This window comes from Desmodus rotundus, chromosome 10 (genome assembly GCF_022682495.2).
Source record: "Desmodus rotundus isolate HL8 chromosome 10, HLdesRot8A.1, whole genome shotgun sequence".
Classification (NCBI taxonomy): domain Eukaryota; kingdom Metazoa; phylum Chordata; class Mammalia; order Chiroptera; family Phyllostomidae; genus Desmodus; species Desmodus rotundus.
Genome location: NC_071396.1, coordinates 67,496,553 through 67,516,543, shown reverse-complemented (window position 1 = coordinate 67,516,543; position 19,991 = coordinate 67,496,553). Strand labels below are relative to the sequence as shown.

The window sequence follows — 19,991 nt, the reverse complement described above, 5'->3', positions numbered from 1 at the left end:
TCTATTAAAATACCAATGACATATTTCACAGATATAGAACAAACATTTCAAAAATGTATATGGAACTATAAACGACCCCAAATAGCTGCAGCAATTTTGAGAAAGAACTAAGTAGGAGGGATTACCATACCTGACATCAAACTATATTACAAGTCCACAGTAATCAAACCAGTCTGGTCCTGGCATAATTAAAGACACATAGATCAATGGAACAGAACAGAGAGCCCAGAATTAAAAATAGTAGCTGTTCTTATCCATGAACATGGACTGTCTTTCCTTTTATTGTGGTCTTTTAAAAATATCTAGTTTTCAGGGTACAGGTTGTGTACTGTTTTTCTTAAATTTATTTCTAAGTAGTTTATTTTGACACTATTATAAATGGAAATGTTTTCTTAATTTCATTTTTGGATTGTTTATTGCAAATGTGTAGAAATACAATTTATTTTTTATATTGATCGTATATCCTGAGATCTTGTTGAACTTAGATTAGATTATTATGTAATCTAATTGTTTTTTGTGGATCCTTAGGAATTTCTATATATAAGACCTTCTCATCTTCAAGGAGAGATAGTCTTACATTCTATTTTTTCAATCCAAGTGTCTTTTATTCTTTTTCTCGCCTAATTGCTATGGCTAGAATCTCTAGTATAATCCTAAGTAGAAGTGGAAAGAATAAATATCCCTGTCTTGTTCTTGATCTTAGGAGGAAACCTTCCAATCTTTTACTGTTAAGTGTGTTGTTAGCTGTGGGTTTGGATTATTTGTAGATGCTCATTATCAGGAAGGACATTCTCTTTTTTTTTTCCCATGGTTGTGTTTTTTGTTCTTGTTATTTTGTTTTGTTTATCATGAGAAAGTATTGGATTTTAGAAAACTTATTTTCCTTAGCAAAAAAACACACAGCTTGTACCCTCAAAACTGCATATGTAAGAGAGGAAAAAGTTTTCCTCAACCCTCTTAGGGTCCCTGGCTAGGTATGAAAATTAAATTGACAAAAACAGATTAACAGAAGAATAAACATGCAAATTTATTTAATATACCATTTTCATGATTCTGGAGCCTTACTATGGAATGAAGACCTGAAGAGACAATTACACCTGAGTATTTTTATGCTAGGTTTGATGAAAAGTGGAGAGTCAAGGAGAAATATGATAGGTTAAAAAATATGAGGTAAGTGTAGTAAACTGAAGGAAACCGGACAAGGCATGCCTGTTTAGACTCTTTTCCTAGTCCGTTTGTCTTTGGAGATAAGGAAGAACACTTTTCCACTGAGAGTTTTATAGCTTGTTTCAGGAGAGAAGGGTAGGGGAAGGTCAGAGTGACCTTTTTGCTTCTATTTTACTCAAACACCTTCAGCTTAAAATGTTCAGTATACCAAGGTGCCATATTTGGGGGTAGTGTATCCTGAATACCATCATCTATTGGAGTATCACATGGTTTTGTCTTTTATTCTATTGGTGAGGCATATTATATTGATTGATTTGGGGATGTTTAATCAACCCAGTATTCCTTGGATGAATCCCACTTGGTTATGGTATATAATCTTTTTATATGTTGTAATATAACACACTAAATAAAAAATTATTTGCATATATGATGCCTTGAATTCTGAAATATAAAGATTATACAGAATCATACTTTATTATTTTTCTGCCAATTTAAAAACATATTAATATAAAATGGTGGTGAAAGAAGACTTGATTTGAGGTGGTGGACACACAATACAGTGTACAGATGATGTATTACAGAATGTACACCTGAAACCTATATAATTTTATTAACCAATGTTACCACAATAAATGTAATAAAAATTAAAAAACATAATATAATAAAAAGGATTGAAAAAAACCTTTGTGCCATATTATACAAAGTGAGGACAAAATGCAAAACTATTCTGTATTGCTAGTTTGCAATATGAAATGTCAGCCGTTTCTTAAAATTTAAGAAATGTTGACTTAAAATGTTCAAAATAATTTTTATTTTATAAAACAAAATTAATTTTTTATTCATTCATTTATTTGCATGCCCAAACATTGCTTGCCTACTCCCAAATTTAGATTGTGTTACAGGCATTAAACAGTGTAACTAAAATAAGAATAATGGTGACAAATAAAAATTAGAAATGTTTTATGAATTTGTTCTGTTGAATAAGTATAGATCCATGTGCTTTGGTTGAGAGATGCATAGGACTCAGAACTGACATTTCATTTAAAAAATGTAGAAGCTTGGATTTTTCTCCAAAGAAATATCATTCTTCGTTAATACACGGGTAACTTATAAAACTTGTTTGTATATTGTCGCTAAGTTATTTTTCTATGATAAAAATGTTGAATCTATTTTTCCTCTTGAAAAATTGTTCCATTAAGATCCATTTTAAATTTCAAGCAAAAAATAATATATTTTTTTGTCCTGAAACATGTTAAGAGCAAAACTTAAATCTTCTGTACTTTTTTGGCTCCATACCCTTATTCACATAATGGGGTAATAATAATAACACTTTCCTCACAGGGTAAATGTAGGGATTAAATGAATTAATGCATAATAAAGAATTTAGAGCACTCCTTAACACATTCTAAGAGCTCATTACCTGTTGTTGTTATTATTATTATTATTATTATTATTTTTGGCACTACATCTTGACAGGCCTATTAGAATGAGTCAGCTGTAGATTGTAAGCCTAAGTAGCAAAATTGATTGATTTATTAAATGGAGTAGCTGATCAGTGTCCATTTTAAAATTTAAAAAAAAAAAGTTTTTTGGCAGCAGTCGTTTTTCTTGTTTGTGATGATATGCTACAAAATAGAAACATTGGCTGTTTATTCTGGAGACATTTGGGCATGTCTCCAGTTCGTTTCAACCTATGCCATCACATCAAAATGGAAATGGAAATAAAAAGGAGTTAGCACACAGCCCTCTTTTGTTTCACTTCAGTTTGCACTTTGATGTCACAAATGACTGTTCTTTGATTTTTGTAATTGATTCTAAAGAGAGAGAGGAAGTGGCGGGGGGAGGGATTGATTGAGAGAGATTTGTTGTCCCACTTCTTTATGCATCCATTGGTTGTTTCTTGTATGTGCCCTGACTGGGGATCGAAACCACAATGTTGGCGTATCCAGACGACTCTCTAACCAGCTGAGCAGCTTGGCCAGGGCTCAGATTTTTGTTGTCAGTGTTTTGATGCAGGCTTTGAAGAATCAATAATATGAAACATTTAGCAAAAGATTTGCATTTTGTTCAATGAAAATTCCTGACTTTGGGATCAAAGGCTGATTTAAGATCACTTAATACCTCAAAACATCTATTGTTTGAAAAACTATTTTCTTAGTGACAAGCAACAAAATATGTCAGAAAAGAGAAAGTAGGAGAGGTATACTAAAAAACTATTTGAAATTCATGGAAGACAGTTTTTAGAATTCCTGCAGATTTTCGAAAAAAAAGCTGTCATAGCATTTTGAAAGGGTATCCAGGAGACAAATGGGCCTATAAATTTGGAAAGAGCACTTTTCTTCTTGAATATGGGACAGATTGAAATTTTCTACTCTTAACAGTGCTCTACCTGGTGTTACAATTAAGGTAGTTTGGCAAGGTTCAGAGCATACAGCTCAGCATGGGATTGAAACTTTTCTGGCTGTAGAGCTCTTTTTCTTGGGATCTTTTCCAGTTTCCAGTGATAAATCAATTCTTTTAAATAGTAATGAATATTTTTTAGGGTAAGTACCAGGCATAGCATATGCCTTCCCTACATCATCTCATGTAATCTTTATCCCAACTCTTTGAATAGGTACTGTTTGAATTGCTATTTTACAAATTTTAGGAAATCCACTAATGTGTGGGCTTAGGAACTTTTGCTTTTATTCAGAGGTAGTGAGGGGCTGAACATACATGTGCTAAAATCCAAATTTAAAACATTGTCAGTCTTAATCTGCTTCCCAACTGAAAACAATTGTGGGATTTACTGTGCTAGACAGGGAGGATCCAGGCATTCTAAAACTGGAAAGATTATATAGCCTTTAATATTTATTTTAAAAATACTTAAAATTCCATTAGTAGAAATTTTGACTTTCATATTCTTGAAGGAAACTGATCTGGAAAATAGAATCCTACAGCTCCTTTGTCTTATTCATCCTGGCGGATGAGTTACCAGCTCCCATTCAGGTCAAATAATACTCTTTCATTTGAAAAGGATAATTTGATTCTATAAGTGTTTATGCTTAATATGTTTGTATGCCTTCATCTGGTTTCCATTTGAGGTAGAGCTTTTTTATCTTAACCAGATAATTTTTTTCCAGCAGTTTTTTCTCAACTAAGCAACACCATTTTCCAAAGCAAAACAGCTGGTCGTTTGCACAAAAGGAGGCCCAAAATACAGTTTGGACATAGATATAAGTGCCTCAGGCCGTGACCCTCACTGTACAAGGAATATGCATTTGCATTTTTTGAGAAAGCCATATCAAAGGTCCAAAGGAAAAGTGATAACTTTCATTCTGTGCAATGTCTTTATTAAGAATGAGGTGAATACAGAAAGACTATAACACAATCATATCTTTGGCCTCCAAATTAAAAATGCTGGTTACATCCTAACACAACCCCCCTGAAAACAGTAAGTGTTAGGAAATTACATTGATAAATGAGTTTTGCTGTGTCTTTCTCTTGTGGTCCAGGGAGCTGTTGTTAGAAACAGGACCCTTGGGAAGCAGTCTCTCCAGGGCAGGCGTTCAGTGCATGAACAGACCGACAGCAGAACCAGTGACAATCCTGAAATCACATTATCTACTACCATGAACTTAGCTGATAGAGTGTATATACTTCATACGTTTACCAAAAACGGTTACAGCCTCTTTCGGCCAAACTCAGGAGAAGGAGAACTAGGGCTGGGGGATCAATAAAGTTTGTCCTCCCGCCACAAAATAAATAAAAATACAAATAAAACAGTTACAGAAATTAATTCATAACATTATTGAGCAGGTGGTGAGAAGAGCCCTCTTATATACCCTGCTGGTAGACATGCAAATTGTTACATGATTTAAGGAAATCAGTTTAGCAACTTGTGTCAAAAGTCTTTTAAAAATACGTATTTTTTGTTTTAGTAATTTGTTTTCTAAGTTTTATCCAAAGGAAAAAACAAAAAGTCTACCCGACGATCTAATTATGAAAACTTTTATCTTGGCATTATGTGTAAGAAACTCTGTGTTCAGCGGTAGAGGAATGTGTCAGTAAACATCTCCATGTCCATATGATGTAGATCAGGGTTGCTCAGCCTTGACATTGGTGACGTCTGGAGCCTGGCGATTCCTTTTCGTGGGTGCTGCCTGTGCTCTGCAGGGTGTTTAACACCATCCCTGGCCTCTGGCCACTAGATACCAGTGGAGCTCCTGCCTTCCCCACCCTGGTTGTGACAACCAAAAATACCTCCAGACACAGCCAAATGTCCCCTGCGGGGCAACACGGCTCCTGATTGAGGACCATTGATGTACATCAGGCAGATTTTCAAAACAGTATTAAATGAACATGTAACAAGGGAAAATACTGAATATCTTGTTAAATCTTTTAAAAAGGTGTGTAGCCACAAAAATATTAAAAAGATATCAATAGACCAATTTAGAGGATGTAAAGTTTTTTAATGGCAAAAGATTGCTCTGATGGTTCTCTGCAAAGCCAGACACTCCCATCAGATCTCTCAAAACAGTTGTGAGTAACACAGCCGCCCATAATAGTTCCACACGAGAGGGTTCTACCAGGTGCGGGAAGCTCTCCTTTTTGGTTCCCATAAGAATTTAGGAATTATTTTTACGTTCACCCTCCCCTCCATTCCTACCCCATTTTCAGCTGTTCTCAGGATTTGGCTTTTTATCTGCCTCCTCACCTAGTGCAAATAAATAATATGTATTATTTTATTATAATATATATTTCTGAATTCACTCTGAGCCTAGACACATCAAATTTTAATTTCCCAACCTCCCTCAAGAGGCCCAAGCTTTAGGTCAACATGCTATGTGTCATCTCAACTGGTTAACAGGTTTAGGATGCTTTCCATTAAAAAAAAAAAGAGTGCAGAAATTCATGTATATTTTAGAAGTTGCTTCTTAGAAATAAATTTATATATGATTAAAAAATTAAGTACTTGTTACCCTGGCCTGATGGCTCAGTCAGCTGGAGTGTTGTCCCATACAGCCAAAAGCTGTGGGTTTGATTCCTCGTCAGCAGGAACAGACCTAGGTTGTAGGTTCAATCCCTGACCAGGGCATGTACGGGAGGCAACCGATCAACATTTCTCTCTCTCTCTCTCTCTCTCTCTCTCTCTCTCTCTCTCTCTCTCTCTCTCTCTCTCTCTCTCTCCCCCCCCCCCCTTCCTCTTTCTCTCCAATCAATGAACAGATCCTCAATGAGGATTAAAAAAATTAAGTCTTGTCTATTTTTAATGTTTACTATTGAAAATATTTTCAAAGAGAAAAAATCATTTAAATCACAAATCTTAGGAAAAGGAATTAAATTGATTTGAAATATCGTGGACAGCTTTTAATATGTTAGTCCTGTCAGTAGGAGGAATATGTACATGAAGATAGTCTAGGTAAGCTGTTTCAGGAAGCCATTTAGATTTTGGGGAAAGTAAATAATTTCTCAGACAGTTCAGAAACCTTCCATATAATATTTTTTTTAAAGGAAAAGAAACTATATGGGTAGTCGCTTTTGCTCTTCCCAAATAAGTCTCCTGACATACTTGATAAGCAGTGAACTTAACATTTTCAAGAAATTAGTTCATTTTCTTTCAATGATTTTAGTCCATGAGAAGCTTACTCTTGATGTTACAAAGTAACTTAAGTTATTTTAGCTTTTCCCATGTGCCCCTCAGAAAGTGTGGCAGGTTTTCGAGGGGTGGAAATCTGAAATAGCAGGAAGGAAAGGTAACTACAGGAAAGAAAACCATCCTTGCGCATCTACATCTGTAGGAAAAGAGGTGGGTGCAGAGTTCTGTTGTTTGCACAGCACCTTGGTGATCCTTCTGGTGGAGAGAAGTTCAGAGAACTCATTTGTAACGCATAAGGAAAACAGGAGGCATTTTGAGAATTATGGCAGCCTGAGAGTTGGGGCGGGGGGGAGGAGGAAGGAGAAGGAGTGCATAGGTGGGGTACAGGGTAAGAAGTCAAGGTCTAAGACATACATGAAGAGCACATGGAGATTTTGCAATAGATTTTTAGAAAAGACTTTTAATTTTTAATTTTTAGTAACTTAACTATGAGGGACATACTAGAGTCGATGCTGAAAATATTCAACAACCCTTCAGCACAGGCTTAACCTGGGCTTAGCTAAATGGGGGTGAAACTGCAGAACAGCAGCCTCAGATGTGACATCCCTTTAACCCAAGTTATAATGAAGATGGCCGCACACCCAGACACCTGTGTTAGAGATGCACCTTCACCTGCAGCAAGAGGCAAGAAGAATTAGGAGACTGTGAGATGGACAGGAGAGGGCAACATGGGTGAGATGTTTGCTGAGTGTGCGGGATAATCTACGCCACAGGCATGAGCAGGCTCCCTCACTAGTTAGCTCATACCATGTCTGCCAGTCGAAGTGTTAGGAAGCCCTTCGTTACCTCTATGGGAACATGCCTCTCCATAGTTTCTGCAGGCTGGGTCCATCTCACAAATTGGAAGTCAGCTCCCATTCGCTCCTACCCTTACCCTGTGTCCCGGTTTTTCCTTCATTAGACTGAAAGGTCTGCTTTTAAAAAAACCTGCTCTTCACAGGACAACAGTACCCTGTAGTATTTATCACTCTCTGACCACAACTGAGGGACAGAGAAGGGATGCCAATGAGCCACTCTGAAAGCATCATTGGGAAATGAGAAATGAGGAGAGCAGTTTTCATGGAGGGGTGGAAGCTATGATAGTAAGTGGGATATCCCTTAAGAAGCAGGCCGCTGGTGGCTCAGGATGGTTGGCAGGAAATGGACCTAGTAGCTCCTTGAGGAGTCACAATGAGAGGTGTGTGTGTCCTGAAAGACTGCAGAGCGTACACCACTCCAGTCAGCTCCTTAGAATTCACGTGAGGTAGCTAAAACCTACCTTTGCACAAGTGCACTGGTGAACACAGGGGTTTCCACTTCCATCGTTTCGCTTTTTCTTTTTTTCTAACGGTGTATACATACTGTAGTTCAGTGTCTGTGTGGCTAGGGGTAATGTGCTTAAATTATGGGGGGAAACATTTGAAAAAGTTTCCAATTGATGACATTTGTACTATAATGAACATATTGTTCATTATAGATGAATTAGAAGAAAAAGAATACTAAATTTTGCATAAATTTCCTGGACAAAAGAAGAGCTTTTCAGATTCTGATGTACTCCTATTAACTTAGTCAAACCTCAAATTCTTAATGATTTCTATCAATGTTGGGGAATCTGTGATGTAAGTAAGTGTACAGTAGTAGTTGTCACAAGTTTTTGTGTAATGAAGTTTGCTCATTTTTATCAGAGGTGATGCAGGAGAGTAGAATTCTACAGAAACTGAAACCGCAAGTGCAGTGACCCTTGAACAGTGGGGGTTTGAACCGTGCAGGTCCACTTATACACAGATTTTATGCAATAAATATTATTAAGGTATTTTCTCATGATTTTCTTAATATTTTCTATTCTGTAGCTTACTTTATTGTAAGAGTATATATATAATACATATAACATACAAAATATGTGTTAATGCACTGTTTACATTATTGGTAAGCTTTCTTGTCAACAGTAGGCTATTAGTAGTTAAGTCATGGGGGAATCAAAAGCTGTATGTGGTCCTGATCAGTGTGACTCGGTTGGGCATCATCCCGCAGAGCAAAGGGTCACCAGTTCGATTCCCAGTCAGCACACAAGCCTAGGTTGTGGGTTTGGTCCCCAGACGAGGCATCTGAGAAGGGCAACTGATCAATGTTTCTCTCTCACATCAGTGTTTCCCTCTCTTTCTCCTTTCCTTCCCCCTCTCTAAAAATAAGTAAATAAAAGTTTTTAAAAAGCTATAGTGGATTTTCAACCAATGTCACCCCAATGAATTTAATAACTAAAAAACCTGTGGATTTTTGACTGAGTGAGGGGTCAGCACCCCTAAATCTGTGTTCAAGGATCAACTGTAAACAAGTTTCATGGATATATGTGTCAGTTTATTGATGTTAAATAATATGAATTCAGTTGAATTATGACACTGAGCGACGGCTATATAGAGACGTTAATACCAAGTGCTATTGACTGCACATGCAAGTGATTCAAACAGCAGTGAGTGTCACCCCAGGAACTGTAACACAGCAGTCCCCCCTTATCCACAGTTTTACTTCCTGCAGTTTCAGTTACCTGTGGTCAAATGTGGTCCAAAAATATTAAATGGAAAATTCCAGAAATAAACCATTCATAAGTTTTAAATTGTGTGCCATTCTGAGTAGCACGACAGAGTCTCTCACAGCTCCCCTCTGCCCCACCTGGGGTGCTCATGGTAACCACACTGCACATCCTGCTGCTCTGTAGTCACTTAGCAGCCATCTCATCAGATCAGTTATCGCATATTTTGAGAGAGAGAAAGACCACATCCACAAAACTTTTACTTATTACAGTATATTGTTATAATTATCCTATATTATTATGGTTGTTGTTAATCTTACTGTGCCTAGCTTATAAATTGAACTTTATCCTAGGTAGGTATGTATAAGAAAAACATAGAATGCATACGATTCAGTAGTGTCTACGGTATCAGGAATCCACTGGGTGTCTAGGAATGTACCCTTGACCGATGAGGGGAACTTCTGTATGTGAGACAGAGGATATGTGATACTGGAAAGGTCTACCAACAAGATAAGAGAACCCATGGAGGCTTCATGAAGAAATAGCATTTGCAAAGGGCCTTGAAAAAAGTTAAAACCCCAGCCATCAGACAGGGAGCCACTGGCAGTGGGCTGAAGGGTGTGGGAGTGGCCGACCTGGGTAGTGAGCCTCGCTGAGGCAGGGTGACTCTGGGGGCCACGCGTGGGCTGTGGAACTGGGTGAACCAGAATCTACACTCTGTTTCTGACACTTACTAGCCAAGTACCTACAAGTTCCCTGTCCCCATCTGTAAAATAGAAAAAATACCTACCTCCTAGGACACTTGTGATTATTCAATGGAAAAGTTTCTGGCATAGAAATGTTCAGAAATGTCCCAGTTTTACTTTTTGAGGAAATTCCATACTGTTTTCCACAGTGGCTGCACCAGTCTGCATTCCCACCAACAGTGCACTAGGGCTCCCTTTTCTCCACATTCTCACCAGCACTTGTTGTTTGTTGATTTGTTTATGATGGCCATTCTGACTGGTGTGATGTGATATCTCATTGTGGTTTTAGTTTGCGTCTCTCTGATGGCTAGTGATGCTGAGCATCTTTTCATATGTCTCTGGGCCCTCTGTATTTCCTCCTTGGAGAAATGCCTATTCTGCCTTTTGATCCAGCGATTCCACTCCTGGGAATATACCCTAAGAATCCTGAAACACCAATTCAAAAGCATTTATATATCCCATGTTCATAGCATACGATAGCCAAGATTTGAAAACAGCCTAAGTGCCCATCAGTGGATGAGTGGATGAAAAAACTGTGCATTTACACAATGGAATACTACACAGCAGAAAGAAGGAAATCCTACCTTTTTCAACAGCGTGGATGGAACTGGATACTATTATGCTAAGTGAAATAAGCTAGTTGGTGAAAGACAAATACCATATGATCTCACTTCTAAGAAGAATTTAATGAAAAAAATTAACTAATGAGCAAAATAGAACCAGAGACATAAAACCATGAACCAGACTGACCACTGCCAGACAGGAGGGGGGAGGCGGGGACTGACTGAAAGAAGATGAAGGGATCAGTCAAAGAACATATATGAAGGACCCGTAGACAAGGATAATGGTGAGGGGACTGATTTTGGAATTTGGGGGTGGGCTGGGTGGAAGGTGGCAAAGGAAGAAAAATGGGATAACTTTAATAGCATAAATAAAATATTTTTTAAAAGATGCTCTTTTTCTAAAAACAATTGGTATTTTAGCTTTTTGAGAACAGAAAATAGAAAAGAAATTTGATTAAGGGACTTTTTACAGAGATCTGTAAAAACCATAGAATCATGTTATTCTTGCCCAAGGGTAATTTGATTAAGTTAGTGAAAAATAGTTCATAAGGTTTTAAATTAGTATATTAGTATTACAAACAGTGACCCATTGTTATGCGGCTTTTTTAATAGTTCTATGGGGTATTTTGCATGCTAAGCATCAAGAATACATTGTCTGAATTATTAGTGATCTCCAAATTAGTAATGGGGTTTTCCTATGTGTTGTTCATATGAAAATTCATTTTTTCTTTGTTCTTGGTTAGTAACCCACTTCCATTCCTAATTATCTATGTTCTTCACAGGCTGATATTAGTGCTTATTTATCATCTTTGGGTACCCAGTAACTGGGCATCATTCTTTGAAAGTGCCTACACATGACCTAAAGACATGTTGGCTGTGAGGGAAAGCTGGCATGCCATAAAAATATTCATTCTAGTTATTGTCCAGCTTTATCCATAACTCCCAGAAAATACTATCATCCTGTTATCTCCATGTTATACTCCCTAACCTTTCCTATCCCCACCCCTTACTACTCTTCACGCTATCATCACTGTGTTAAGATAATTTTTTCCCTAAAAGTAAAAGTTACCCAACAATTTAATTCCTGACCTGTCGTTCTAGTTCCTTGACACATGTTCTCAATGTGCTTCAGAAACTGGTCTGTGCTTCTCAGAATTCACCTTTATTTAAACACCTTTCTTTGTGGACAATGTATGTACGAGACTTAATGCTGTTCAGCATTTGGAATCGTTCTTTCTTCCTGAATTGGAAATGCAGTCAGCAAAAACTGCCATGGTATGGCAGTCCCAGCACAATTTCAGAGTCTGTCTATAGGGATAGTATTTTGGGTAGCTGGGAAATATTATACCAGTAATGCTGCATACCAATTAGTTGTATTGAAATATATATTTTTGCACAATTCTATACTTGGCTTAAAAAGTTTCCTTGACAACATCATTTAACTTCTTACTGTTCTTTTCATGTTGCTAGTATAAATATGTAATATGTTTTTGTTCAAAACATCAATTAGGCTTCAGTATAGTCTTTATTAATACAGATCTGTTATTACAAGGAGACTGCTGAGCTGTGATAATTTGCACAGCAGGAACAATAAAATATCTTCTTTCTGTTTGGTTCCGTCCCAGAACACTTGGTTTTTTATTATTCTTTTATAGAGAACACCAAAGCCTTCCATGATCTCTTTTACAGTCATAATGAAATCTTTAAAGCCCTGATGAGCAAAAGCATTATTTTCTTCAAAGGTAAACAAAATGGAAAGGCCTGAAATTACAAATAGAGTCAAAACAACACATATTAGGTAGAGGTCCCCACTTTTAATATCTTTCTTTGTTTTTCTCCATGTAGCCAGGACCCCCCACTTCCTGCGAATTCAGAATGTGGAAGTGAATGCCGGCCAGTTTGCCACCTTCCAGTGCAGTGCCATCGGCCGGACCATGGTAGGCGACAGGCTCTGGCTGCAGGTACAGTAACTCATTTTCATCAGTTTGTTGAAACTCCAGTAGGAAGAGTGTGTGTCCCCAGGGAGGGGCCCAGGGCCATGGGTCAGTGGAAGGTGGATGCTGTGGGCAGTTTTCCTGGTTCCTTGTTTACTGAGTGGCCAGATTACTGAGAGCTCTTAGATAACCTCATTATTGTTCGTTACAGACCTTGTTTTGAATTTGGTTTTTCCCCTGTACTTCTGCTTAGGCATTTTGCTTTGAATAGCTGACTGTCAAATTACTTTAAGAGCAATATATGAAAACACAAAATAGTACTCTTCCCCTACTCTTCTTTTAGAGAAAAATCCAAAGATTCTCTCTCTCTCTTTCACATACACATGCTTATAGGCCTTTCTGTAATTTGAATTTACACAGCAATAAGCTTAAACTTAGAAAATTAATAACACATCTTTTACCTTTGAGAATTTTAAGTAGACATTTTTAGGGTGATCGTAATTTGTGTGTTTTACAGTCTTTCAAATATCTCCATATGTATTTTGCATGGCGAACAATTTCACAGTTAGATCCATGGTCTGAATAATTCTGACAGAATGAGTGACCTGCCTGCTCTAACCAGAGTGCTACCCACTTCTTTAGCCTCTAGGTTTCATTTCCTCTCCCACAGAATTCTCCAATTTCGTTCTTGTTTCTTCATTTCAAGCATTGATCTGCAGCCTGCTCATTCTTCACCTTGAGTACTGTTGATCCCCGCCCCCCCATCTCCTTATAGATCCTATAGTTGGTTTTATTTTGGTTTGGTTAATTATTTACTTACCACATTTGCTACTGAGCTGCTCCGCGTTTTAACCTTTCTGTGTATCTTTTCCATTTCACCTTAGTTCGCACTTCCTGCATGCTAACTTTTCCTCCGTACACATCACCTCTCCAACCCTCTACTGCACCTCTGCTGCTGCTGTGCAGTAATGATTGTGAGGTGTCGCATTGGCATGACACTCTACAATTTTCAAATCCCTTATCTCCTGTAATCATTGCAACTGAAATAAATGGCCTTTTTCATCCGCCGTTTCTGGAGAAAAAGGAAAGTAGCCAAATGTGCTGTACAGATGAGTCAGTGAGGTGTTGGCAAATGAGGAACACACTCTGGAGGAGGCTTCTTAAACAGAATTGGGCCTCTGCACAACTCCTCACCTTCTACTTTGATGTCACTCTCTTTACCCATGTCCTACTGTCCCTGTGCGTGTCCTCTAGCCAGGAAGGAGGAATGTATGTATGCAGAGGACTGAAATAGTATCTACCAAATCCAACTTTACTGTTCCCTTTTTTCTAAAAATTGTATAATTGCTACTTTAAAAGCTCTTTCAGTGTGTGAAAACTGTGTGTGACTCTATTCTTCAGTATTTGACTTTTTTCTTTTTATCCCACTTTCCAATTATTTCAGATGTTTGATGTTAGTGATTGAGAATTATTTTCTTCATGGTCATTTGGTATTAAATTCCATCAAGATTAGCTGTCTATGGTAATTGATGAGACATTTTAATTGTCATTTTTCACAATGCATTAATGACCTTTTAAAAATTAAACTATCCTTGTCATCTTTGATTTATCTCTAGAAATCTTAATTTTTCATGGAAAATTTTTTTGTTCCTGATTTTGTATTAAGTTACTTGAAAAAATACAATATTAAGTCCAAGCTCTCTCCTCAACAGAGTCTTAGATATTCCCAAGAATTTATAGGCAAGTTGAGGATTCAATTTGTTCTTTACATTTTTGCAAATATCTTGGACTTAGGATACTCATGCTTAAACTTGAGCATTTCCTTGGGTGTTGGAGATCTTGACTTCTTCTTACAAAGTGAGAGACTATTTTAAAGAAAATCTGTCGTGTTGTAGGGAGAAAGCTGCTACTTTGAAAAAAAACAAAATGGGGTCTAAGTGCAGAGTTCTCCATCCTGACTCCACTACTCCACATGGAGAGTTTTGCTTGTTTTTTAAAGTCTGGTCTGCACCAGGATTCTGATGTAATTGGTCTCGGTCAGGGCCCTGCCTTCAATGTTTTGTTAAATGATTCCCAGGTGACTCCAGTGTGTGTCCAGGGTTGACAGTCATTAGTATGAAGCAACGTGCAACACGTGTTCCAAGCTAGGAAAGTAAAAGGCAGACGTAAGTTACAGCTGGCACCTGTGTTCAGTAGCCTCCTTCTGAATTTCTCATGCATGGGGTCTCTCTTGCTTTTGTTCTGTCAAATTTGATTATTGTGTTGGTAATTTTTTTGTCCTCACCCAAGAACATGCTTATTGACTGTAGAGCGAGGGGAAGCAAGGGAGAGAGAGAGAGAAAAAAACATCACTGTGAAAGAGAAATATTGATTGGTTGCCTCTTGTACATGCCCCCATCTGGTACCAAACCTACAACCCAGGGACATGCCCTGACTGGGAATGGAACCTGTGTCCTTTTGGTGAATGGGATGAGGAACCAAATGAGCCACACCAACCAGGGCTGGTAAATTGTTTTTATAATCCATTCATTAATGTGGTTCTTTGTCTGTTTCCCAGTCCTTTCTTTTTCCCTTGTTACCGTCATGGACTGCTTTGTACCCTGCAGATTTCCACATGGCTGTGCCCAGAATGGGATGACAAAGATAGAACTGTTGTGACTTTGAAATTCTGAGTGAAACTTGGTTTGTCCGGGACTTTGTATGCTATTTGGTTTGTGAATCTTTCTGAGGTTAAAATAACTTTACTGTTAATTGTTGTGTTTCCTGTGGTTGAATAGTCATTTTGTGGAGAGAGATTTTTTAGTAGCTGATGAAATAAGACTAGCATCCTTTACTTGCAATAATGGTTTCTATTAACCTGTATGTGAGGAGAGACTTCCAGCAGTAATGAAGATTTGCAGCAGGTGACAGTTTTGCAGAGCCCTCCTCTCCTCTCGGGCTATGGCCAAGCCCTTTGCCTCAGGCTATTCTGTGTATGTTGTAGAGAGAAGCAAACCTGGAATCAAGGAGCAGTTCTGTCTAGTCTAGAGGTATAACTATGGACACATCTTCCTTATTATACTAATGCTCTAGCAGTTTCAGAAATTCTTTCTTGCATATAAACTCATTTGGATCCTCAAAATAATTCTGAAATCCAGGCAGAAAATAGAATTTTAAAAAATTTTTAGATTTGTCTATAATTTGAATCTTCCCAAGAGTAAGTCAAGATTTAGAAATTACTAATACATCTTCATTTGGGGAACATCAGTGTTTTGGAGCACCATCATTTGCAATAATTTGTGTTACTTGTGTTACCATCTTTTGAATTCTACCTACTACGTGCATTTTGTATAGGGTTTCATGTGTATATCATATGGTCTTATAATTCTTCCACAGATGAGGAGGTTGAGGGGCAGCATTGTCAAAGGTCACGAAGGTGAATAGCATAGCTGGTAATAGTACACCTCTGTGTCTTCACTTTTTCTTTACTGCTGATTAATTCCACTCTACTTTGCCATCTTCTCATACCCCAGTGCTGAGTGAGTAGACAATATGCTCTTGCCACTTTGTTACAAAAATTTGGATGTGACTGACATTACGTGATTAACACCAAGGAGCTGTCCTGAACAAAACTAAAAAGTCCATATGTATTTCATGTACATAGGGATCCACACCTAAGAGAAATGGCCAATGCTTTGATTGTTTTTTAATTTTATTTATTGATTAGAGAGGAAACATTGATTTGTTATTCTACTTATTGATGCATTCATTTGTTGATTCTTGTATGTGCTGCAACCTTGGCATTTCGGGACAGCATTCTAACCAACTGCGCTAACTGTCCAGGGCCTGTTTTGATTGTTTTAAAATATAGATTAAATATGATCTCTGTCAGCACTGTCAGAGTCTTTCACAGAAATATAACACAAATAAATCTGATGATGACACTAATGAAGAAATGTTTATGATTAACAGATGTGTCCCATCTGCTTACATTTTCTTCATTGCGTCTACGGCCACACAGGTTATTGCCAATGCAGAATCAGTTTTTCTAGACAAGAAAATAAAACACAGTTCATGAACATCTATTGTTATAGCTGCAAAGTACTTCAAACACCTTGCAGACAATGTACAGTAGAAAACAGCATCTACAAAACTTTTTATTGTACAAAACTGATGGGAAACAGATTTGTTGAAGATCCTTGCTATATGCCGTCAGATTGGCAGTCTATGCATAGAACATTGACGTAACCAGGGGAGACAGTCAAATGAGTTGTGTTTGTAAACTCATTCAAGCACCCAAAACATGACCATATTTTTTGATATATCAACTTTCTATCACTTGTGGAGCTTACATTTTGAAAATATTTTAGAGTATAGATGCATGTATGTATATGTATATATATATATTACTGAGAAGAGAAAATGGGATTTAAGATGAAATAAGACTAACGTCCTGCACTTGCAATAATGGTTTCTGTTAACCTGTATGTGAGGCAGGAATTCCACTAGTAATGAAGATTTGCAGCAGGTGATGGTTTCACAGAGTATTTAAATTTTATTTTCCTACATACAAGATCTGTCCAGAAAAAGTCTAGCCATTGGTAATATAACCATAATGGTTTGTGTGACATCAATGTAACTTGACAGGCAAGGAGAGTGAACTGGAATGTGCATATGTGAACAATGATGACTTCACTGCACTAGTCACTGAGGGTGGCAGACATTACTGAGTGAGCATGTGTACTGTGTGGTCATCACATTCAAAATGACTGAGCGAGTACAGCAATGAATCTGCATCAAATTTTGCATTAAGCTTGAACAATCCTCTGCAGAAACTATTTGGATGATTCAGAAGGATTTCACAGGTGATGCAACGAGCACAGCACAAATAAAAGTGCAGCACAAATGTTTCAAAGCTGGTTGAGAATCTGTTGAAAGTGACCCACGTCCTAGAAGGCCTGCAACAAGCAGAACTCCTACAATGTTGAACATGTATGGCTGCAATCAACAGAGAAAGGCGTCCGGGAGTGCAAGAACTAGAAGCTGATGTGGGGATTCCAAAAACTGTGTCTGGGATTTTGACGCAGGATCTTGCATGAAATGTGTTGTGGCAAAATCATTCTGCAGCTTATGTTACCAGAGCAGAAGGAACATTGTGCTACAGTCACTAATGATTTGATTCAAGCCACTACTAATGAACAAGATTAACTCAAGAAGGTCATAACCAGAGATTAATGGTGGGTCTACAGCCATTATCCTGAAATGAAGACCCAGTCGTCCCAATGGAAGTCACCTGGTTCTCCACACCCAAAGAAGGCGCAGCAAAGTCTCAGCAAGATCTCAACCATGTTAATCATATTAACTATGTTTTTTGATTGGGAAGGTATTGTCCATCAAGAGTGTGCCACTTTCAGGCCAAACAATTAGTACAGAGTACTAACTACCTCAATGTTCTTCCTTGGTTGAGAGATGCAATAGGATGAAAATGACCATAGTTATGGGCATCTGGTGATTGGCAGTTTCGTCATGACAACGCACCAGCTCATGCATCATGTCTCATGCAGAAATTTTTGGTGAAACATCAAATCATCCAGGTGATTTAGCCCCGCTACAGTCCAGATGGGGCACCCTGTGACTCCTGACTTTTCCCAAAATTAAAATCACCTTTGAAAGGGAAGAGATTTTAGACCATTGATGAGATTCAGGAAAGTATGACAGGGCAGCTAATGACAATTGGGAGAACTGTGTGAGGTCCCTAGGTACCTACTTTGAAGGGGACCGAGGCATCATTTTCCTGCGTACAGTGTTTCTTGTAGCTTATATCTTGAACAAATGTCTCTATTTTTCATATTGTGTGGATGGATATTTACTGGACAGGCCTCCCCATACCTTTTTTCCTTGAGAATTAATATTTATGATACCTCTTTCAGTCTTTCAGTAAGCAGAGATGATCTCCAAAGACAGTGATCATGTTTGTAAATAAATCTGAAGATGGCCTGTGCACATTCTTTAGCAGGGATTGTAGGTACCTTGTGGGCATTTTTTAAACTTATACCATTTAATTAATTTTTGATACATTGCAGAGGCTCCTCCATTCATTACTCTCAGTGTCTTAGTCATCTTGGGCTGCTGTAACAAACTACCGTAGACTGGGCGACTTAAACAACAGGCATTTATTTCTTACACTTTGGGAGACTGAAAGTGCAAGATCAAGGTACCAGCATGCATGATGGGATTCTAGGTGAGGGCCACTTCCTGGTTTGCAGGAAGCCTTATTCTGGCTGTATTCTTACAGAGAGAGAGAGGGAGGAGTGGGGGGGGGGGAGAGAGAGAGAGAGATATCTGGACTTGTCATGCCACATAAGTACACCAATCCCTTCATGGGAGAGCTCCACTCTAATCTAAACCTAATTATCTCCCAAATGCCTGACCTCCAGTGCCGTTGTATTGGGCATTAGGGTTCATCATCATATGAATTTGGGGGGAATACAAGTACTTGGTTTACGGCCTGCAGCTACAACATCAAACTCAGAATTGGGTGAGAAATGAAAGCGGTTCAGCCTCCAGGACAAACGGCAGAAAGCAAGGAAGCAATGGAGGGGGAAATGCCTTTTAACAGTAGATGAATGTCCTCTTTGCTCAAGCCAGGGATTTACATGTGCACGTTGGGTAAATAGCAGCTGGTGAAGGAAACCTGGAAAATAACCATTTTCTCTTGATTATAAAGCCCTATTACTATTAAATGGCTTACTTTTTAGAATCACAAAATTATGTAACATCTGAGTTTTGGACAGTCTTTAAACTAAATTCCTCATTTTATTAATGAGAAGACAGAAGCCCAGAAAAAATAGGGAACTTTAACACAGTCATACATTATGTATTTATCATGATACTTACTTGCTAGTGAACATAAATTATAAGTATAAATATTTTTGCTTATTTACAAATTAGTAAATTTTGTCACTTGGACAGTTTTCTTCTGATTAACCTTTTTTCTACTGATTAACCTTGTATTTCAAGTAAAATTGGCCTTTGGGCCACATATTCTCAGATTTACTGTGAAAGTATGTGACAACTTGAGAATCATCATAATAAAATACATTTCAGTTATACTGTTTTAGAAGACAGCTTGCTATTTATTAGAAGTAAGGCATCAGAGTTGATTTCATAACATGCATCCGTTTGTGGAATAGAAAAGGAAGTCAGATGACATTACTGTGAAGTACCATTAAAAACAACGGTTGCAACACAGCATCAGAATACTGCCTGCCACGTAACAAACACTCAGTAAATACCTGTTCGCGGCACTTGGCCTACTGACTGACCGAAAAAATCATGTGTCTCCTTCAGGTGAAGCTCAAAGGCCCGTATTAGACCAGGAAAACAGGCACAAACTCTGTTTTTCTGGGATGCTTGTTTTAGGTTCATTTTCAGGGGGATGGTCTTTGAGGAGAAGAG

At 37.9% G+C, this 19,991-nt stretch overlaps 1 protein-coding gene across 2 annotated transcripts in view; it reads left to right on the top strand.

Annotated features, from left to right (window-relative positions):
• Positions 1–19,991, top strand: part of PTPRM (protein tyrosine phosphatase receptor type M) — a 788,021-nt gene that overhangs the window by 320,387 nt on the left and 447,643 nt on the right. For both annotated transcript variants that reach the window (XM_045187759.2, XM_024580360.4), the window contains exon 5: positions 12,466–12,581. In XM_045187759.2, the coding sequence (XP_045043694.1) occupies positions 12,466–12,581 (116 nt within the window). The remainder of the gene's footprint in view (positions 1–12,465; positions 12,582–19,991) is intronic.